Raw genomic sequence first — 22694 nt, forward strand, 5'->3', positions numbered from 1 at the left:
ATCATTAACACTTTTGATAAAAAAAATTGTCTATCGATATAACTCTCTGCGAGACACCCGTTGAAGTTCATATCTAACTTGTGTTATAATATTTCATATTTTAATCTCTCTCACTCTCCAAAATGACTGGAAAACAACTATCCTGGGGGTGCTGTAAGATTGGTAAAGACACTGACGATTTTATTAAATGTTTAAAATGTACAAAAGTATATCACTATGGTTGCTTGGGTATTGACTCAAATATAAAAAATAGCAACTGGAATTGTCCAAAGTGCGGTAAATTTAAATCTAAAGGGGGCAATAATGACGAAACACCTATACGTTCAAATGCCTGCTGGTCCAGTTCAAATACACAAGAATCTAATGTTACGAAAAGATCACACAAAAGACAAGCTCTCGGTTCTCCAACTTCACCAAGTGTACCTTCCACCGCCATGTTGGAAGAAGTACGAAACATCGTTAATGAAGTTTTTGAAAAAGAAATGTCAAACTTAATGGCTAATATAAACAAAACTATAACCTTGACTGTCAGCACTTGCTTAAAAAGTATTGATAGCAAAATTGAAGAGCTCCAACGTTCCGTATCATTTATTAGCAGCCAATATGATGATATAAAAAAGGAAATTGATAAATACTCTGATATATTTGAAAAACAAAGACGTGAAAATGAATCACTTCAAAGCACTGTTACAGATCTAACGAACAAAATTAACTTAATGGAACAGCAAGCCCGTTCTAACAATATTGAAATTCAATGTGTTCCTGAGTCAAAAAACGAAAATTTAATTTCTATCACAAAACAGCTATCAAAGACAGTGGGATACGATATAACTGAAAGTAATATTTCTCATTGTACTCGTATAGCTAAAATGAATCCGAAATCAACACGCCCACGGTCTATCATAGTCCAACTCAATAGTCCTTTGGTACGTGATCATCTCCTAGCTGCTGTGATAAAGTTCAATAAGGGACATACAACTGAAAAATTAAATGCTTCTCATCTGGGTATACAAGGGGCTAAATGTCCTGTATATGTTTGTGAACATTTATCAACTTCAAACAAGTTACTACACGGGGCTGCTCGACGCAAGGCTAAAGAATTGAACTACAAGTATGTTTGGGTGCGCAGCGGCAAAATATTTATGAGAAAAACCGATAACTCTGACTATAAAGTGATCACAAATAAGAATTACCTTAACCAATTAACTTAATTAATATTGTACAAGTGCATGTAAATATGAGAAAAGTTCTTCTAAATTCGATACTTTAAATATTTACTACCAAAATGTGAGAGGTCTGCGTACCAAAACTCACAACTTATATAGTAACATTTGTTGTAATAACTATGATATTATAATTCTTACCGAAACTTGGCTATGTACAGGCATTTATAATTCAGAAATATTTAATAATAATTATAATGTTTATAGGAGAGACAGGGATCAGTTTAATTCAATAAAAAAAGGAGGTGGGGGAGTAATAGTTGCCGTTTCCAATAAATTAAATTCTAAGCGAATGAAAAACTGGGAAAGTAGGTGTGAAGACTTGTGGGTTATATTAGAATTAAACAAAAGTGAAAAAATAGCTATTTGTGCTGCTTATATTCCTCCACCAGTAAGTAAAATAGTTCTAGACAATTTCCTAGATAATTATAATCATCTCTCCGAAAGTAATACGGTTTGTTCTCTTATTGTAGGAGACTTTAATTTAAGCTGTGTAGATTGGGACTTGGCTGACGACGTTTCTACTCAATATCACACATCTGGTATATCTAAAACCTTAATAGACTTTAGTCATGTCAACAATTTTCACCAATATAATCGAATCAAAAATAGTCAAAATAAAATATTAGATCTTGTTTTGTTTAACAGTGAGACACCGAAGATTTCAGTGGATAGTGCAATTACAGAACTAAGCAAAATTGATCCACTTCATCCACCTCTGCTTATAAACGTTAGCTATACTAAACAAGTAGAAAAAAAGTTAGGCACGAATAAATCTATGGTTAAATATAATTATGCAAGAGCTAATTTCAAGGCAATCAACGAATACCTTAGTAATTTAAATTGGAACGGTAAGCTTTCAGCTTGTGACAGCACTGATGAGATGGTGGATGTCTTATATGACCACATCCTAACATCAATGGATCTTTACATACCTAAGATCACAATTCATAAATAATAATAAGAGTAAAAGAAAAAGAAATAGTAAGAAAAAGGTATAAAAAGTACAAAAATCCGATGGACGCGATAATATTATCAGTATTGGAGAAAAGATGTGAAAGACTATCAACACAATGCTATAACGCTTATATTGAATTTACTGAAGAAGCAATCGCTTCAAACTCAAAATTTTTTTGGACCTTCACAAAACGTAAAAAACAAAATGCTTCTAATTCATATCCTGCTGAAATGACAAAAGATAATACTTGTGTATTTGATGGTCAAGGTATTTGTAATCTATTTGCATCACACTTTTCATCCATATACGTTCAGCGGAATTACAATCCATATGAACAAAATGAAATTCTAAATAACCTAAACAATATTAAATTCAATTGTCAGTGTCTATCGTCTATACAGTTTGATCGAGATGAGATAATTCAGAAACTTAAACATCTCGATCGTAATAAGGGTGCTGGACCTGATCAAATATCACCTGTGTACCTAATCAACTGTGCTGAGACAATTGCTCTACCACTACAAGTATTATTTAATAATTCATTAAAAACGGGAGTATTTCCTAAAAAGTGGAAAATTGCCAAGCTGGTACCAGTATACAAAAGTGGCGATAAAAAAAGTGTTACGAATTACAGACCAATTTCCATACTTTCTTTGCTTGGTAAGGTATTTGAGGCCTTAATTTATTTACGACTTTATGGCTACTTGAAAAATACGTTTAGTGTTTACCAGCATGGCTTTATAAATGGAAGGTCGACTTGCACAAACTTGGTAAATTTTTCAGAATTATTAATAGACGCGGTTGATAAGAGGAAAAGAGTAGATGTTATCTACACTGATCTAAGTAAAGCATTCGATCTAGTGCCAATTTCCATCTTACTCTTGAAGTTATCTGTATATGGCATTGCTGGATCAATTTTAAATTTGTTAAATTCATACCTTACTGACAGATGTTTTTACGTAGTGGCTAATGGATTTGAATCTGTAAAATACGAAATAACATCAGGAGTACCACAAGGGTCGCATTTAGGTCCTCTCCTATTTAACATATTTATCAACGACCTTCCAAACTGCTTTAAACACTGCACACCATTTATGTTTGCTGATGACCTAAAAATTCTTAGGATAATCAATGGTCCCGATGACGTTAGCGCATTGCAGTCAGACCTAAATAGTTTATTTAGATGGTCCGAGCTTAATGGTATGATACTGAATAAAAATAAATGCTTTCATATAACGTTTACAAAATGCAAAAATAATATTACAACTAAATACTATTTAGATAATATGCCTCTCAGTACAGTAGATACTATTAAGGATTTGGGTGTTATATTTGATAGCAAACTTACGTTTATACCGCACATAGACTCTATTGTAAGCAGAGCCTCTAAAATGCTGGGATTTGTAATTCGCAATAGCAAAGTTTTTAGGAACTGGCGCACGAAGATGATCCTATATAAAAGTCTCGTTGTGAGTATTTTGGAATACGGTAGTACCGTCTGGAGACCACACTACGCTTGCCATTGTCTCAGAATCGAAAGAATTCAGAAGCGTTTTCTTTATCACTTGGCTTTCTCAATTGGGAAATCTAGATCACTCGCAACATACTCTGAAAGGTTTACATATTTTAATATACTAACTCTGAAACAACGTAGGGACATATTGGATTTACTTTTCTTATACAAAAGTATTAACAATATTTATGACAACTCCTTTCTGGTGTCTATGTTTAATTTTAGAGTGCCTAGATGCCCACGTAAACCTGTGAACTTATTTGAAAAACCATCTCGCAGAACTATTTTGGGGATCAATTCACCTGTGTCGCGATTATGCAAAATTATAAACGATTATAAATGCTTGGACCCATTCAGTGATTCATTGCCAAGATTTCGCAAAAATGTAAAAAAATGTATTGTAAATAAATAATTTATAAGTATTCTTGATTTGTTTAATACGTTTATCTTGACTTATTTAGTAGATTTTGTTAATTTCTTAATTTCATTACATTATAGAATGGTTGTTTTATAACTTATATTTATTTTATGTAACTATTTCACACAATATAATTTAGCATGCGGTATTCACCTTAAAAGGTAATGCATTTAGTAATAAGACCCTTGTAAATTAGCATAATAATAATAATTATAAATGTATTATTGTAATTACCACTGGTGAATCTAAATAAATAAATAAAAATAAATAAATAAATAAATGAGGGGATCCGTAGGAGAACCAAAGTTACCGACATAGTCCAAATGATTGCGAAACTGAAGTGGCAATGGGCAGGGCACATATCTCGACGGACAGATGGGTGTTGGAGCAATAAATTCCTAGAATGGCGACCACGTACCGGAAGATGTAGTGTTGGTAGATAAGGTGGACCGATGATCTGGTCAAGATCGTCGGAATAGGTTTGATGAGGGCAGCGCAGGACTAATGAACTTTTATATCTTTGGGGGAGGCCATTGTCCAGCAGTGGCTGTCTTCCGGCTGATGATGATAGCGGTTATTAATAACACAGTAGGTGTCTAGTATAGATTTATTTCTGCTGCGAATAATACTTTTATTGCCGTGTTGTGTTTGAAAGCCGAGTACAAATTATATTAGCTTCTCAACCTTCATCTTCTTCTTCGTTGCTTCTTAGCCGCCTCAGTATTTCACTTTGTAATAGCATTTTATTTAACAATTTCCCAATAAGCAATATTTGTAGCTGAAGTTGTGTTTCACAATACAAACAACCGTTTCATCAGTTATCTAGTAGCAAGACCCTCCATCTAGACGTATAAATGATCTAAGATATTTATCTTAAATAAGAAGGTTTATCTAATAATTTTATTAGTCTGTTCCTAACACATTTTGTTGAATAAAGCTGCAATAACAATAAATACTAAAATATCTTGAACAAAAAAAAACTAATAGGACATCTGGATTCCAACCGGCGTCTTCTGCTTTCCGGATCACCCAATGTCCCATCTGAGCTATTACTGTCTTGTATAATAATATAGTGGCGAATTTTACCTTTGTATTATCATGTTATTGTAGCTGTTTCTCATTAAAACACGGATAAAACTACATTTTAAATTGAAACGTAGCTAGATCGATTTTTCGCCCGCAAAATCCCCTGTATACTAAATTTCATAAAATCGTTGGAGCCGTTTCCGAGATTCAGATTTATATATATATACAAGAATTGCTCGTTTAAAGATATAAGATAAAGCACACACCTTATCTTGGAATATGAACCTTCTATTAAATCGGTCAAGGATAATTCGAACTAAGACACGAAGGGTCCCGTACCGTTGCACAGGATGTATCACTATGTAATTATAAAATTAAAAAAAATATTAATGTACATTCTATCAAAGTTTTAGCTATCTAACTGTGGTTTATGAGGATTGACCGATTAAGTAACAGGGCTCCAATTAGTGACACTTTGTTTACGAAAGCCAAAAATCGCAGAACGTCCCTTCATATAATATAAGTCAAATTCAAATAAACTTTATTCAATAAAGCTTAAGCTAAGCGCTTTCGAATCGTCACTATAAATATTTCTTATAAATAACTGCATTCACCATAATATGTTCGTAAAAAGTTGAGCTCGTGAGAAGAACATATAAGAAACTCAACGGCCACCCATTTCTGTCAGATACAGTATTTTACAATGGCTGTAATATTCATAACAAATTAGTTTGAAAGGTGATGCATCCAATATATGAGTCGTGTTTAAATAATATACTTAAACTATTTCATAAAAAGTAGTAAAGAATAAACTGTATAAATATAAATTATCGTATATTGGATGCATCAAACTTTAGAGCTTGAATTCATTGTTTGTGTAAGGATACTTCGTGAACATGATGGTCGTAATTACTGTGACAATTAGTAATTGCATCCAACAAATACAATGTTTTAATAATTATAACAGGTCGACCTGGCACCACAAGCAGCGCCCGTTCACGAGTTGACGCATGAACCAGCCATCGTTCCTACTCACATCATATACCACACCATAGCTGCAAACAATCATAAATATAATCACGAGTCCTTACTCATCGGCAATAACAATAACAATCAGAATATCAATCAAAAATCCAACACACACTTCAATTAAACCACATACAGTTCGACGTAAAGAAAATTGTTTCATAATAGGCCTCAGCGGGACTCGAACCATTGAGTGAGTACTTAAAGGCCGACATTCCGACAGTTTTTATATAAATGTACGTAATAAAGGTGATTGACCTGCAACCTGCTTTGCACGCGGTGAGCGCATCTACTTGTGTAGGTAATGTAATGACTCTTGCCTTTTTTGACTTGTTGAGGAGATTCGTTCTACCAGGCGGTTAGCACGACGTACTGGCGGAATACTAGTGAGACACGATAATCGTTCAACAGAAATGTGTGAAATGTTTCGCTAATTATTGAAATTCTCACTGAGTAACGGTTCGCTGATTGGGCTGGTAGTAGGGTTACCATGAGTACGGAATAATTCGAAAATTTCCGGACTTTTACGGCCCTACGAACAAAACTGGCATAAAGTTATACTTGAGAACAAACCATGAATATGCAAAATTTGTTTCATGACTATTTTTATAGAAACACGGGCTCTTACAGAACAATTAAACATTGTTGATCCAATCGTATTTACTAAGGAGCTAATTCCAAGCGTGGCTACAAAATCGGTTACAGTTACAATAGATTCGCTTTCCTTTTTCTATCATCCTGTATCTTTCTTAGAGATGTCCTTTTCTCTCGCACGTTTTGTTTGTTTAAATGCTAGCAGGTCTATGTTTTGTTCAGATAAAATAAATAATATAATGACAGTTCAAGGAATAGAGATTATATGAATTTAATTTAAGAAATCCAAAACAAGTACTTATCAAGTAAAATTACCTATGGCTGAATATTTTATATTTGCGCAAGCTATCTGTTGCACCATGACCAACATAATTTCGTCCGATAACTGTTCTTAATTAAATAAATACGTTTACGTAGAGACCATTCAGTTGAACGACGGAAATATAATTTAATAACGGTTCCCACTAATGTGAGATGTTAATGAACTTACTGCAGATGCTAATCTTACGTTCACGCCTCTTGTAAAGTTCATCAAGAAAATGTACTATTATTTTTGATCGTATTAACTTCAAGTATGAAAATAGCTTAAGTTATTTAGATAAACACTTAGGTATCTATTATTACCTTTAGTACCTTTGTTTATTTAAGGTCAGGTCCCAAATCTTGTATAACTTTTGTTTCTATTTACTGATTATTAAATGTTGATAAAATTATCCAAATCATTATCTTATGTTGAGGCTGAAACCCAATTTCGCATTTTGATATTTATAATGATAACCTAAACACGAAATCATTTACTACGTTGAGTAAACTACAAAAATAATAACTAACTAAAATCATAAATTATTCTTCTTTCTTTCTTTATCATCGGTGTCCAAAGGCATTTATTTTCTCAAAATTGATTTGTTTAGAATTCTTTGGGAAACCACTTGAAACACTACCACCCCTTCGGAAACAAATGGCGCTCTGAGAGAGAAGAAACGGCACAAGAAACTATCCCAGCATTCTTTTTTGCGATCTTTTTACTAAACAAACAATATTGTACTGTCATTATTAGTTGTTTGTTATTTATTGTTATTACTATAAAATAATCATATTCTAGTCCCAGGCTGTCGGATCACTTCTAAGTGAACTGAATATCTATATTCAGCTGTGGAGTAGTAAGATTTACGACAGAGCCATTTTTTATTAAAACATTAAAATTTATTTATAGATAATGCCTGATCAGTGACTGGGATATAATAGTGTATACATTTACCCTTAAAGCTATTATGTATCTTATGAAGCCTACTAGAATTAGTTACAAGCAATCCCTTATTTCTAGTGTTATAATAATGAAAATCACTATTTAGAGCAAAAAGGTGACGATGGTTGTGATGAAGATGACGATGTTTCTGCTATCGTTTTAACACCAGAGAATGCTAGCCAAAGATAAGAAAACAATTATTTTAAGGTCCATTTGTACCCACGTCGTATCTTAAGTCGCAAGTTCTTGGAAACCGCACCGTCTTCTTTACATAGCCCCAATGATGCAGTGGTTGTATCATCGTCTTTTCTTTTTCCTTGAGGCTGATGAAACCCCTCTTCATCTCCTCTGCGATTGCGGTCCACAAATGCATAAGCGTAACACCGTCCTTGGTGAGTAGTGCTACCAGATGTTGTTTGTAATACTCGCGTCAAGAAGATACTGCGGTTATAAGTATGAGTGACGAACACAATAGTTCAATTCTGGACTCATTAGGACTAGACAAATAGCCACCCTCTCCAAATAAAAATAATAATCATTGTCTTCACAATAACTGGATAGTAAGTATAACTTTTGCCAATGTGTCTAAGATTCCCCTCTTTTACAGGCTGCATCATTATGAGGAGCGTACTGGCGTGCATCTTTTTTTGCGTCATCACCAACGTGATTGCCAGCGGTGATGATCGATTTATCAAGAAGTATGCGATGATGAAGGTATGTATAATGTATATCACCTTATTTTGTAATATCATTTATTTTACATTATAATAATTTTATTAAAATATAAGTAACAAATAGGTACTGTGTCATTAGTAAACGCGAAGTAAAGTTATTCCAAATGAAAATATTTTTGTCTTTATCTTACCTACAACAGGATTACATGACAGGGAGAAGTAGTTTTAAGCTTGGAGTAACTTTACACTGCGTTTATTAATAAGACAGTTACCGTTTAATCTGCAATAACGTCGAATTAAGGGACTGCTCAGTAGGTACGTAATATTTTAGGTATATATCAAGCAATAATAATTCCATTAAATATTTTAGAAGAGAATTAAAAATTGCATAAAAAATAATTAAATTTACAAATATATTCTATATAAACACGTAAAAAAACTCCGCAGTCGGTAGGATTCGAACCTACGCTCCCAGAGGGAATCTGATTTCTAGTCAGACGCCTTAACCGCTCGGCCACGACTGCTGATATCTGAACTTGTGAAATATTCGTATGTAACGTGTTCTTAAATAATTTTTATTAACGGTTTTATTAATGAATTTCCCCATAATACCAGTAGAAATATAATAATATATTTACGTATAAAATAATAATTAACTATTTAATATGTCGATTAGAATGTACGGTGTTAACGAGGCTCGGATTACGTTGAAACTGCCACAGAACGTTTTAAATACTACTTGATACTACTTACAATGATAGGTATAAATGTTTTCTTTGACAAGAACAATATTGTCAAAATAGTCAACCTAAAACCAACATTTTTATTTCAACAGGAGAAATTTATACTTACATTAAACTTATAATAGGTTTAAACAACAGCGCCGGCCCTAGTCAAGGTACGGCGATATAATCGAGTATGCTCACAACATTGCCATCACGACGTTTAATACCATAATTATAATCACTGACGCTACGCGCTATATGTCTACTCTTACTCAACGAAAAAAAGTTTCAATCGATGTTTCGCGTGTTTACAACTACATTTGCGCAAGCAGCGATCACTACGTTCTTAACGTAGAGTAGCCCCGATTATTAAAGCATTCTAGAAACCATTTCAAGCAACTTTGCAACAAAATCCACACTTACGAAAATCAAAAGGTAAATCTTAGATTTCGTAAATATGAGGTTAAAACAAACAGCTGTCACATTCAAACTTTCGTTCGCAACGTAAGTGAATTAGAGTAGGCTTAGAAATGTCAAACAATGACGTTCGGGACGAAGCTTCGGAACGAATGGAACCGTACCTAGCATTTTTTCGTTGAATAAGAGTAGACTACTTACTGGCAGGCAACGATGTTGATCGGTGACGTATCGTCCAGTGGTATATGGTATGACTAGTGTGCAATGAGCTTTATCTTATTTTAAATTCAAAGAATCTCCTTTTGGATGACACGTCTATTGTGATGGAATGACATGGAGTATTGGGCTCCTTAAAGTATATCGGTGTAGTGAACGTAAAGCGCGTCATGCCGCTATCGCTTGATACGGAGACACCGGTTTTAAATCGATTTGTAACTTTTGTACCCTTATGACCCTTGAAACACGCGAGAACCATGGCATGGTTCGTGGGAATGTTGTTCGTTCCATGGGGGAATCGTTATACGGTAAATATGTAGCACTTATACTGAAACTTTGTTCTGTCAAATGACTCGGCAATGGAAAAAACGTTTCAAAGACGGTTTTTCACAGACCCTATAAAGAAACCTTAAATAGCCAAAGCCTGTAAAATTTTTCTTTAACATAGAACAAAAATGAATAAAATCTTCTGTATGTATTTAAACGAAAACCGGTAAGATATATTTTTAGGTTTCCAAGCTTGTTTGCTATATTGCTACCTGGCGCCTATATAAACCGTAGATATCGCTCTCTCCTACAGCAAATTGATAATATATTAAATTTAAACATTTCATTCGTTTATATCAAGTAATTATTCCAAAGTACCAAGGTCATTGCGATTATATCGTAATACGTACCCTTAGAATAATTACACAATGTAATTATTCTAAGTACGTACCGCTTAGATAAATAAATGATCCTGTTGTTAAAATCTGTGATGTAGATACCTAACGCGTGACAATACTCCTATAAGAGATACGTAAAACGTTAGAGAATAATGTACATTTTACTTTTGATAAAATGCATAATTGTATCATTAAAATAATTAATCCTTTTAGATTTACGAGAGTTGCTTTGGACCTGAGGTTGTAAAACAAATTCGGCGTGAAATGAAAGAAGCCTATGCGAAGTGTGCATCACCGCCACCTGTCGAAGAATCTTCAAACCAACACAACATACCGGCCATACTGCTCGGAAAACTACCGCCAGGATTTACTATGGATCCGAGCACGCAAACCATAACAAAACCCACAGATGGCGCTGTACACAACCAAGATAATGAAGATATTCCTGAAAAAGTTCACATCCAGAAAGTTCCTTTTCAAAACATGCTACCTCTTCGCACCCCGCCCGTGAGTAAAAAATACATAATATTAAATAGTAGCAATAAATTAAATTCAATGCCTCCTGTGAGGATTGAACTCACGACCCCTGGTTTACGAGACCAGTGCTCTACCACTGAGCTAAAGAGGCGATGTGTATGATGCTGAAAATTTTGATCAGTTCATTTTCCTTCTTAGACTAGTATATAAGCAATAATTAACTTCTACCTTTTTTGAGTTAACCCCTCACATATGCATTTTATAATATTATCGGAGGTGTATAAACTTCATAAAGGGACTCTTTGCCAAGATGATTGTAAATTCTGTGTAGTATTTGTATTATAATAATCCTTTATAAAATGATGTCACAGAGGGTTTAGAATTTAGATGAATTCTCAGAAGAAACTTAATTATGGTTGTTTAATTTTAATGTCTTAATATTGTATTGGTAATTATATTATTAGTTTATAAAAATAATATTGCTTATTACTAGTACTACATAATCGTAATATAAATAAATTACGTGACACGTTGTTTGTCCGCGATGGTCTCCTAAACTAACAACGGATTTTAATGGGGATTACTTCATGTAGTGCAGTTAGGTCCAACTTGAGAGATAGTTTCCTTTTTATTTAGATTTATTATTTGATTTATTTGATTATGTTTATTTTCAATATTTCTTTTGTATGGACATATTTTATGAATATGAGAGAATTTAGTGAAGCACGGTTCGACAGTTCCGCTGTGAAACAATTTCATTTTAACAACAGGGAGAATTTTTTACGAAATGATTCTTCATGTTTTGAGATATTTTTGGAAAATTCCTACAAAACAGTATTTTTTTACTATCTATAGAACAACGTCTGTCGAGGCAGCTTGTATATTATATAATTCATGAAAAAAAGTCATGTCCCACACAATGTAAGACACTGCTTTACTACGAATTCAATAATTGCATATACCACCCCTTATCAACTGAATAAGATTGCAATAGTTAAGAACTCAGAAGTTTGTCGTTATTTAAAAAAATAAGGCACTTGCACTTGATTATTAATGACTAATTGCGTGACCTGACGATGCTCCGGCTCAAATTCATAAAACAAGAATTACTAAATATAGTAATATTTTTAACGCCTAGCTACTTTTTAACAGTAATGTTTTACTTACTATATTATTAATCATATTTTTCGTAGGGAGCGCTGATATTTTGAATAAAATATCAACATGTCCAGTGATTGTTAGTTAGTTTATTGAATTTGTTTTTTTATTAGAAAAGTCAAGCGTTGAGTACCTATGTGATACGCCCTGCCCATTCAAATGCAGTGCCGCTAAGGATTCTTTGCTATTATAAAAGTTAACTCTCATTAGTCCAGGAACATCAAAACAAAACACAAATACTTACCTTAGTGCTTGTACAATACTGCTTGATGGCAAAATATAACGCCTCTGTGGTCCATCTAATCAGCATTCTGTGCAGTGAAACTTCCCACTGGTAAAGTTTTAGTAGTTTTTAATTTTATATTAAAACCAAAAATATATACATACTCCTTAATCGATTTAAATTTTAAACAGCTGTTCCTTTGCTTTTTATTTTCCCCTTTTTAAAAAAAACAAACAAAGCTTAGAGTTTTTAGCGAGACTAACGATCAGGAATTGATATTTATTGATATCGTACCTTATTAGAATCGAATCATCTCTCAAATGAGATTTTGTATTTCGAATACTATTACGGTCTAACAAATAAACTTGGTATAAAGTGTCAATACAATGATAATTTTAAAGATTTCCGAATGTCAAGCACCCTTGTAAATAAACGCGGGAAACGTTATACAAACGTCCGAATAAGGACCGATTAAACCAATCATAAGCAAAATTTTTATTGTACGATTTTACATTGTATTCCATATTTTTATCTAAAAATTTCCCGCAGAGTTTCTTGCCGGGTGCAAGTTCTTCTCAGGTCTGAGGCACACTATGTAAAATTGGTGGTAGTTTTTGACGTTTTCTAAGTGATATTAAATCCTATTTTGGATAAAAGTATGAAAAACAATTTGAATAACTTTATACCAAGTTTATTTGTAAGGCCGTTATATTTTTAACTTTAGACAGTAAAGTTTCAAGTTTGTGTCTTAAGTATTTTATAAAAACTGTTTATATATTCCAGGGGTTCCAACAGCAAGCCATCCCCCCCTACATGATGGCAAACCAGTACCGACCGTACAGTCCTGCATCACCCTTCTATCCCTTCCCCTACAGCCCCGCTATGTTCTACCCCCAGTACAACCCCTATGGGTACCAGCAGCCTCAGCAACAACAGTTCTACCAGCAACCGTACTTTGGATCCAACAGAATTTCGGTAAGAACATTTTATTACACTTTAGACGCTGAGTTCTGAGTGCCGCGGTCATACTTACGCAATCTGCGAGCGGTCCGGTCTGATTTGGAGTTTAGTTGGTTAGGTGCCACTTTGTCATTGTTTGGTGTTTTTTCTTTGCCACTGGTTAGATGACGCGACACATACTTTTTAAAAATTAAAATGTCACTCTATCTCGATACTAGTAGTTCTAGAAGTTGAAATTATATAACCGTGGAGCCTTGCCCCTTTCAAATATAAAGAAGAAATACGTACTGGGTGCATCTTATTTGCCATTTTTGACGATTTTTATAATCCTCTTCGCTCGAATCATAAAGGAAAGTTTGTTTTAATGGTATTCAACATTTTATCGAGTTATTGGTACATTTTATCGATACATTGCTTGAATGTGATTTCGACAAAAATAGAACGTGCGTTCACTTTGACCGTTGCGGTCGCTGTCTGTAGGATTCTATAGGACCATGTAGGTTACAGTAACGCGGTACTCTGAGGCCCGGTTTCCATCAGAGGAGACGAGAGGACATAAGCCACGAAGCTGTCAGGTTATTTCCACCAGAGCGGAGAGGAGATGTGAGCTGTGTTTATAGCAACGCTTTCGGGTGTGCGAGTGCGGGCGGCCCGGCTGCACACATCTCCGCTGCTTGTTCGCTCGACGTGGCTCAAAATAATAAAGACAAATGAGACATCTCCTCTCCTCTCCGCTTGATCCATGTCCATTAAATGGATAGGAAGGACGGAGAGGAGATGTGTAAATAATGAAATCTGATTGGTTATCAAAACGCATCTCCTCTCCTCTCCGCTTTGGTGGAAACCGGGCCTGACCGCCAGCGGGGCCGGCACTTTGCAGACAATTTGAGAACAAAATGTTGAACTGCCTTTAACTGCCTATAAAGGTAAATAATTCTTCTGTAATCTATATGTATACATACGTGTCACTGGACTCTTCAAAATCAGCGAAATTAGTTAAGACGGAGTCGAGTATGTGTGTGTGTGGGGAACCGGTAGGTGGCGCTGCAATCAAGATTTAGGGATAGTTAATATTAACATTTATTTATAAATTAAGTGTACGCAACGCTGCGTCACAATGGCGACCTACATTAAATGAACACACGGTCATAATTATTTAACCGATATCATAAAAAATATTGATTAAAAATATATAATTCACCTTACATATTCACGTAATTAAGGTTTTCTTTTTAAATATATAATATGTTTTAAATATAAATATTTGTTTTAAAATTTCAATTAATTACTATGCTTCAATTTTTTACTTTTTTATATTATTTCGGTTAAGTTGTTCTGCCCGTGTATTCATATAATGTCGTCGTTCTAGCACCACCTGTATACTTATTATTAAAAATCAATGTAATGCGAAGATATTTGCGAAAAATGCGTATGCTCTTTCCTAATGTGGTTTTTATACGCTTTTTATAAGTACCTTCACCTGTATGTGTGTTTGTTTGCAACCGACCAGATTCTGTTTAAACTTCGTAGATTTATCGAGGATCGATAACAATACATTAATTTGATAAAATTATTCCATTTTTTAAATTGGAAAATAAGATTTTTGTTAATTTATATCATTTTCATCAGTCTGCCTTAAAGGCAGGAAATGACGTTAATTTTAAATTGCAAAAAATTTTTCAAATATTTTAGTTAGTTTTTCTATAAAAAGCGTATTTTTTAAGTTTTTTTTAAACTACTATTTTTACATTAATAATTCTGTTTTTGGTAACAACAGCGGGACTTGGATCTTCGTGATCGCCTGGACATAATCTCGCGGGGCGGTGCCGCGGCCGGCAAGGTGAAGAACATAACGTGCGTGATGCAGGAGCTGGGCTACATCGACCACGACCTGGAGCCCAACTACGAGCAGATCACGCAGCGCATCGCCAACCTGCCGGTCTCCGCCGACCTGAAGGGAGACATCCAAGACGGCCTGCAGTTTTGCCAGAAATTCTCGGTAACTGCTTTTTTAAAAAGGAAGGAAAAACGAACATCGTGCAGCATCACCGATAAGAAATTTCTATGTTACTACCTATTATTACCGGCTGCTGCTATCACGAACTTAGGGACCTACAAGAAAAGAGCATACTCCCACCTTAAAGGTCGGCAACGCATCTCTTGACACCTGTTGTTGCGGATGTTCATGGGCGGTTGCCTGACCACTCCCAATCCTGTGAGCCTTTTGCCCGTTTGCCCCCTCTCATATACAAAAATATGTTATGATTATGTAAATAACTCATGCTTCTTGCCGTACAAGTCCCATGATGTATTTATGTTCAGTATCAGCCTTAGTCACTTGCCACACCAACCACATTTAAGTCAGTCTTTTAGGACTTTTAGACACAAGATGGACCGATGATCTGGTCAATATCACCGGAATAGGTTGGATGAGGGCAGCGCAGGACCGATCGTCATGGAGATCTTAGGGTGGGGGGGTCTTTGTCCAGCAGTAGGCGTCTTCTGGAAGATATGATGACCATGTCATATCGACTTTGAAACATATATCGAAGCTCATTAAGTCCACATTTTGGGAAGGAATTGTATAGCTCTGGTAGAGTTGATGCTCTCTTGGCGGGTCAACTTTATTAACTCACTCTAGACCCCTGTTATATTTCAACAACATTTGGAAGGATGGGCGCTGGTTTTGGATACTTATCAAGTCAAAGAATAGTAGCGATAAAGTCTCCTTATCTTGGTTACTGTATGATCTTATAAAATCTGCTACGGCAAACTTTTAGTTGCAGTATTTCGCTTAGCTAAATTACGAACTAAATTAATTGAAGAATTTCTCCTATTCCCTGGCTGGGTATGCAGATAAAACAGAAATCCTAATAGTTTGTCTCAATATGGCCAAACTGGCGAAGTGTCACTCGCCTTTTTTTAACATTTCAACCCAAGTAGCCATAACATCGAATGGATCATTTTATTGTAAATAGAAGACGTGCAAATCCTACGAACAGACCACATATCTGTTGCTACTTTTCAATACGCCATGGAAACTTTAATGCAGTAATACCTAGTTAGTGTGCAAGCGCTATTGCGCTCGTCACCATCAAACTTAATACACTATGTCTCCAAGGGACGAGTGCAGCATTGCCAAGACTTCCTTTTATTTGTTCCCTCATTGTTGAGGATCGTGACTCATATTCAATTGGTCAACGAGCTGTCTCTATTCGTTTCCTCGCAAGGTGGACTTATATCTTCAGATTTTCGGAAATTTGATTCAACCACCGTTGAAGACTACGGCCTCAAGATCTTTTACCCTTTATTTTCCCCACTATCAAACGCTCAAGGTTGTCGACTCCTTGCGTGCAACATGGCCAAAGTATCGCACTATGCGCGCTGTAAGCAGACCGTACACAGACGCTGAACATATATATTGAGCTGCTTTTAGATGTAGATGTTTTTGCGACCAGCCGTCCATGGTATTTGGAGCATACGAAGCCAACATCAAGCCATTGTCAAGACAATGCACTTAAATAATCCATTTTGCTACAGCAATGTGTGCCGGACATCAAACGTGACATGGCTCCGCTATCTCAGGAACTCATCAAGCCTATGTTCTTCTTCAGATGCTATAAGGTAAGTCTTATAATAATAACTATTTAAAAATTACACAAAGAACATTACAGACATTGACAACGAAGTTCATTCACAAGGTGCCGGCTTTATACATCATCATATCATATAACATAGGTATTGCTACCAAGCAGTAATTGTAAACTGTTTTAAAAGTCAAAGAAAGGTCAATTAAGATTTATTCAATTAGGCTTTAACTAAGCTCTTTTGAATCGTCACTATAAATATTTATTTTAAATTTCTGAATCAACCATATGTTCGGAAAAGAGCTCGTGAGAAGAACATACAAGAAACTCAACGGCCAAATTTAAATCAAATTGAGTATTTTACATCGTAATATACATAACAAATTAGTTTATAAGGTGCTGCATCCAATATATGTATCGTGTTCCAGATTAAAAGTCTTTTAAATTTCAAATATTTTATTGAAAGTAATAAAGAAAAAATTGTATAAATATAAATTATCTTAAATTGAATGTATTAATCTTTAGAGCTTGAATTAATTGTTTGTGTAAGGATGCTTCGTGAACGGAATATTAGTAAGATTTACCGTGACATTATATGCAGCGTGGAGCAACAATGGCGACATTAAATGAATACACGGATAGAGCTACATAGCCGTAATCATAAAAATAATCTCCAAAATAAATCAATTCTCCATAATATCATTGCGGAACATCCTGTAAGTAATCTAGTAGCCGCGAGCTAGCGTAGGTACTGACACGTACTTCTTAATAGCGCCCAAGTAATGGTGATTAAATTTTTGTTTCCTAATTAATAATTTATTATATATATAATTTGTATAGAATTTGTTTGTTTGAAAATTTCATAATTTAGATTTTTTTTTATTATTACGGTTAAACAGATCTACCCGTGCGTTTATTTAATGTTGCCGTTATAGCGCCACGCTTTATATTAAGACACCAGCCTAGCGAAACTCTCTAAGAAAAAAGCGATTCACTCGATTGTATGAAACGTGATTGATACATTGACATGATGACGGCTATAGTCTTGTTAAAAAAGGAGATAGCCGAAATCTATTACGTTTGAAACAACAGTTTGCTTTTAAACTTAGCCGGATTATACTTCGTGGCCAATCGCGATACTGTAATTATTACTATCTCAAACTTATGTCAAATCACATAAAATATTAACTCAACTATGTTTTGAACAGCACAAAAAGTTGGAGGCGTGCATCATGAAGGACATTCGTGAACGTTTCACCACTGAAGATGAGCTGGATACTGATGGTGACTTCGGGTATGTCGATAGTTATTATAATAACAACAACAATATTTGAATACAGATATACCCCGGTTTTACGCGAAAGATAGATCAAGCGATAGCCATGTAAGTCGAATTCGCGTAAGTATGGGGCCAACTTTGCATAAAAATACGTATAAAATTTGTGTAATCGAGACCAGAGTCTAAAAAAATTTTAACGTAAAACAACCTTCATGACTTTATAAAAATAATATACACATAATATAATTTTTTAGTTAATAAATAAGTAAATAAATAATATAAGATGCACTAAAATAAAAAAAAATGCGTTTTCTTCTACTATTTAAAAATTAACATATTTTTTGAGTTCTCCTAAGTAAAATAAAATGAAAAATATTAGGCCACATAAAAGGCAATCAAATGATTACGACAAAATAATGTAGTAACAATTATTGTTGTTTTTGAATCAGTCGCGCGTGCGACTCAAGCACATCTCACATTTAATTATGTATGTAGTTGCAAACCTACCTTCGCTGGCACCGATTCCAAAAATAATTAATAAATATATAATATAATAGAATAATAAAATAAATGTCATTAATTTCAGCCGCTCCCTTCCTCGTACTGGGCGTGCAGCTCGTGACGACTCCACCAACGACCCGAGAGTCGACGCTCTCGATGAGATGTCAGTGTACTTGTATGACTACTTGAGCGGCGGCAGCGGACTCGACTACGATCTGTATCTGTAACAACTGCACCTGACATACTAGAGACAGAGGAACTGCTGTAACATTAGAAATCTGTAACCATTTGTGCTAGAGTAATACCAACTTATCTGTGAAGTGGCAAAAATAGGAACTACGGTCGCCATGTTGAAATGTCATTCGACTGTCAGTGTCTATTACTTTCGAGTGTTTCCTGTGTTTTATTGCGATACTTCTGAATTTGAAGCGTTAAATATGCCCCGACTTCTGTGCACATTGGAATTAATTGGCAACACTGAAACGACGATGGCGACACCCATCAGTCCACAGATAAGTTGGTGACACTGTAATATCGTTTGATTGTTCAACATTGATGTTTTCATTATACTCGTATAGTGGAGCGCTCGAATGGTCACATTAAATGAGCACATGGGTAGAACTAATAGTAGTAATCATAAAAAATTACTAAAAATTAAATTAATTAGTAAATAATTAGTTGAATTTTTAAAGGAAACAAATTGTAATTTAAAGAACCTTGTAATACCTTTACGTGGACGCTACTCTTCTACGATTCCTGAGCAGCTACGCCTCCACGTGCGACAAGTAGGTATCAGTTGCTTGCGGTTACATAGAGGATGTTTTGAATAATATTGTGAAAATTTATTTATTTAGGAAAATATTTTTATTTTCTTTTTTTTTATGATTACGGTTAAGAACCTTTATTTGTGCATTTATTAATTAAACTTATTAGTAAGAATATATTACAATGCTTTATTTCTAGAGCATATTGCAGAAAATATTTCAATTTTTTAACAGCAGTGTTTTGGTATGTTCTAATTCTAATTAAGAAGTGAAAACAAAGCCATTTAGGTCGAACACCAAGCCTACTGTTTCAAATATTTTTCTGCACTTGGTATCTTGTATCTACCTGGTATCTTCACAATTTTTTCTTCAATACCGATTGAATTCGTAGTCACTGAAGAATGCCAAATACCTTTTCGTAATACTATTTCTAATAAAATTAATTTGCTGTATCGAAATCCTGAGCCATTTTTGTGCGCGATATCTGGTCGTCATGATAATGTCAAGGTCTGCAGTTGGCCTTGTCCTCCGTTTTATGTCACTTGAATTATATATCTAATGTTCCAAACGTAATTATTCCATAAAATGTAATTCAAGGAGAATGTAGTTCATACAATCTGTAATTCCATTTGCTGCTTCAGAAAAGTGGCTGCAAGAAGATGCTCAACTATCAGTTAATTTTTTTTTTTCACAATTTTCATATTTGAAATAATTATCTGTTTATAATTAGGTTAGGAATCAATTGCGGTATATTTTTTAATTATTACGTAACATTATAATAATTTATTTATAATTGTGCTAAGACTCAGTAGGAACTATAATGTAGAGGTAGAGATAGATTAGAACTTAATGAATAAGATTAAATAACAGAGAGACTCACATATCATATCTTCATTCATTCATAAATGCAGAATTCATGCATTTGCTTGTGTAACACTAAGGGCTGTATTACACTGTGACACCACGGTTGCAACCAGTCGGCGCTACCAACAAAATGTATAAAGCTCTATAGAGAGTTACTCACCTGTTGTCTGTTTGGTTGCGCAACCAATTTGGTGGCGTGACCAGCTCGGACCCTCCATGACTCTGGTGTCTGGTATGGTAGCTTACAAACCCCACGGTGGCGTGACTGGTTGAGCCACCAAAGTGTCTCGGTGAAATCCAGCACTAATACTCAATCTTTTACAATTATAAGATTATATTAATAATTCGTAGTAAACTTCAAAAGTCTATATTAAATGCTAAATATATTTCTTGGTGCGTTCTTCTTAAGTTGTTAAGTAAAATTTTGCTTCAATTAATTTACATAAAATTGTTGTTCACAGTATAATGATTTTGCGATTAAAATCTAAAGACATCATATATTAAGATTTTTTCGCGATCAAACTTAGATAATTTATACGTTTAGATAAAGCCTGTTATCAACGAATAATAACAGGCCAGGTTTATTACTTTAGTGTGCATGACGAGCGCACTGCTGTAATAATCTATGTAGACGTATAAATTATCTATGAATGTCACATACTTATTAGACTTTTGGTAAGCGCTATAAATTCTTAAATATTCATAAGTTTAAATTTTATATTCTTGTAAATATTTTAATTACTTCACTCTATGATAAGGATTATAATATTAAGATAAGATAATTATAATTGTATCCTAAATTTTGTTTGCTCAGTGATGTGTAGTGTATTTTAGACCGATAATATTACTGTTTAAAAATCAAACGAGATGTATCCAAAATTGTTATATTAATGTCTCCCATACGTTAAGTACCTGTCATTTTACTGATTACGTAACGTACTTTCAACGTCAGTTAAAAGTATTTTGATATATAATATAATCGTCATCATCAACATCATCATCGTCAGTCGGAAGACGTTATAATCACCTGGTCATACTTAACGAATACACCCTGTATATGATTAATTCATGAATCATTATTATATTAATAACCTACGTAAAATTAAAAAATCATACTTGTATACACATACAATTATGATGTATGTACACACACGTGTATCACCCAAAATAAACAATTTAGCAATGAATTAATTTCAAAAGCCAATTTAATTTAATTCTTTTTTTGTAGCACACACACAGCAAACATGGTTCTTGTCAGTAAAGCTCATATCACAGCTTACATGACAACAACAACATAATTATTTTAAGTTTTATTTGGAGATTTCTGCAGTGCATTTATTAAGTATAAGGTTCATTATGGGTTTTGTATGATTAAAAATGTACGTAAAACGTAAATGTTGTTTCATTTCTGTACTAAGCTTCTTCTTTTTGTAAATCATCACTTGATGAATTGCTCATTTTGATGATAAAGATATGATAAGACCTGGTCGATGTGTAAGTGGTACGTCTTCCCCGTCACAATTGCATTGGTCACTTCGAAACATAAAAGAAGAATAAAAAAAGAACCATTGGCTCCTTTGCATTGGATGCCGGCTACATTTTGGGTAACACAACAGTGCCAGTGACTATTTGACGTTTGAGTGTGTATGTTGCATCATTTTACATAATATTATATTGTAATTTGAAATGATTTGTAAATCGATGTACTTAAATGTAAATCTTGATATAAAAGAGTGGCAATGAGTTTATTGCTACTTCTCATTAGCTCAACCCTTTACGAAGTAGCGGTAGATTCAATAAGAAATATATTTAATTTTTTTGACATTCATAAGTGTCATTTCCGCGACCTACGTGAATAAATTGATTTTGAATGCTTACACATTACTGTGTTTCGGTCTGAAGGGCGCCGTAGCTAGTGAAATTACTGGGCAAATGAGACTTGATATCTTATGTCTCAAGGTGACGGGCGTGGTTGTAGTGCCGCTCAGAGTTTTTGGGATTTTCAATAATCAAGCGGCAGCAGCAGGGCGTATTAATTACGATCAGCTAAACGTCCTGCTCGCCTCGTCTCTTATCTTAAGGCTGATCTATAGAGCGTACTTAGACTATCAATCAATCTTCACTTACATAAAACTTAGCTTTTTTTTTTATGGAATAGGAGGACAAACGAGCGTACGGGT

At 34.4% G+C, this 22694-nt stretch overlaps 1 protein-coding gene and 2 non-coding genes across 3 annotated transcripts in view; 1 reads left to right on the forward strand and 2 right to left on the reverse strand.

The window, feature by feature from the left end:
- LOC126965863 (uncharacterized) overlaps nucleotides 1–21909 on the forward strand; it is a 46890-nt gene extending 24981 nt beyond the window's left edge. Inside the window, exons 2-8 of the mRNA XM_050809632.1 lie at nucleotides 8612–8718; nucleotides 10915–11208; nucleotides 13343–13534; nucleotides 15297–15518; nucleotides 17060–17143; nucleotides 18315–18400; nucleotides 18972–21909. Coding sequence (XP_050665589.1) covers nucleotides 8623–8718; nucleotides 10915–11208; nucleotides 13343–13534; nucleotides 15297–15518; nucleotides 17060–17143; nucleotides 18315–18400; nucleotides 18972–19113 — 1116 coding nt within the window. The 5' untranslated portion in view covers nucleotides 8612–8622 and the 3' untranslated portion in view covers nucleotides 19114–21909. The remainder of the gene's footprint in view (nucleotides 1–8611; nucleotides 8719–10914; nucleotides 11209–13342; nucleotides 13535–15296; nucleotides 15519–17059; nucleotides 17144–18314; nucleotides 18401–18971) is intronic.
- Trnas-aga (transfer RNA serine (anticodon AGA)) lies at nucleotides 9121–9202 on the reverse strand. The gene has a single exon. It is a non-coding gene; the product is annotated as a tRNA-Ser (tRNA).
- Trnat-cgu (transfer RNA threonine (anticodon CGU)) lies at nucleotides 11258–11329 on the reverse strand. The gene has a single exon. It is a non-coding gene; the product is annotated as a tRNA-Thr (tRNA).
- Nucleotides 21910–22694: the final 785 nt, after the last annotated feature.

The sequence above is a fragment of the Leptidea sinapis genome, chromosome 9, assembly GCF_905404315.1.
Source record: "Leptidea sinapis chromosome 9, ilLepSina1.1, whole genome shotgun sequence".
In the NCBI taxonomy this organism is placed as follows: domain Eukaryota; kingdom Metazoa; phylum Arthropoda; class Insecta; order Lepidoptera; family Pieridae; genus Leptidea; species Leptidea sinapis.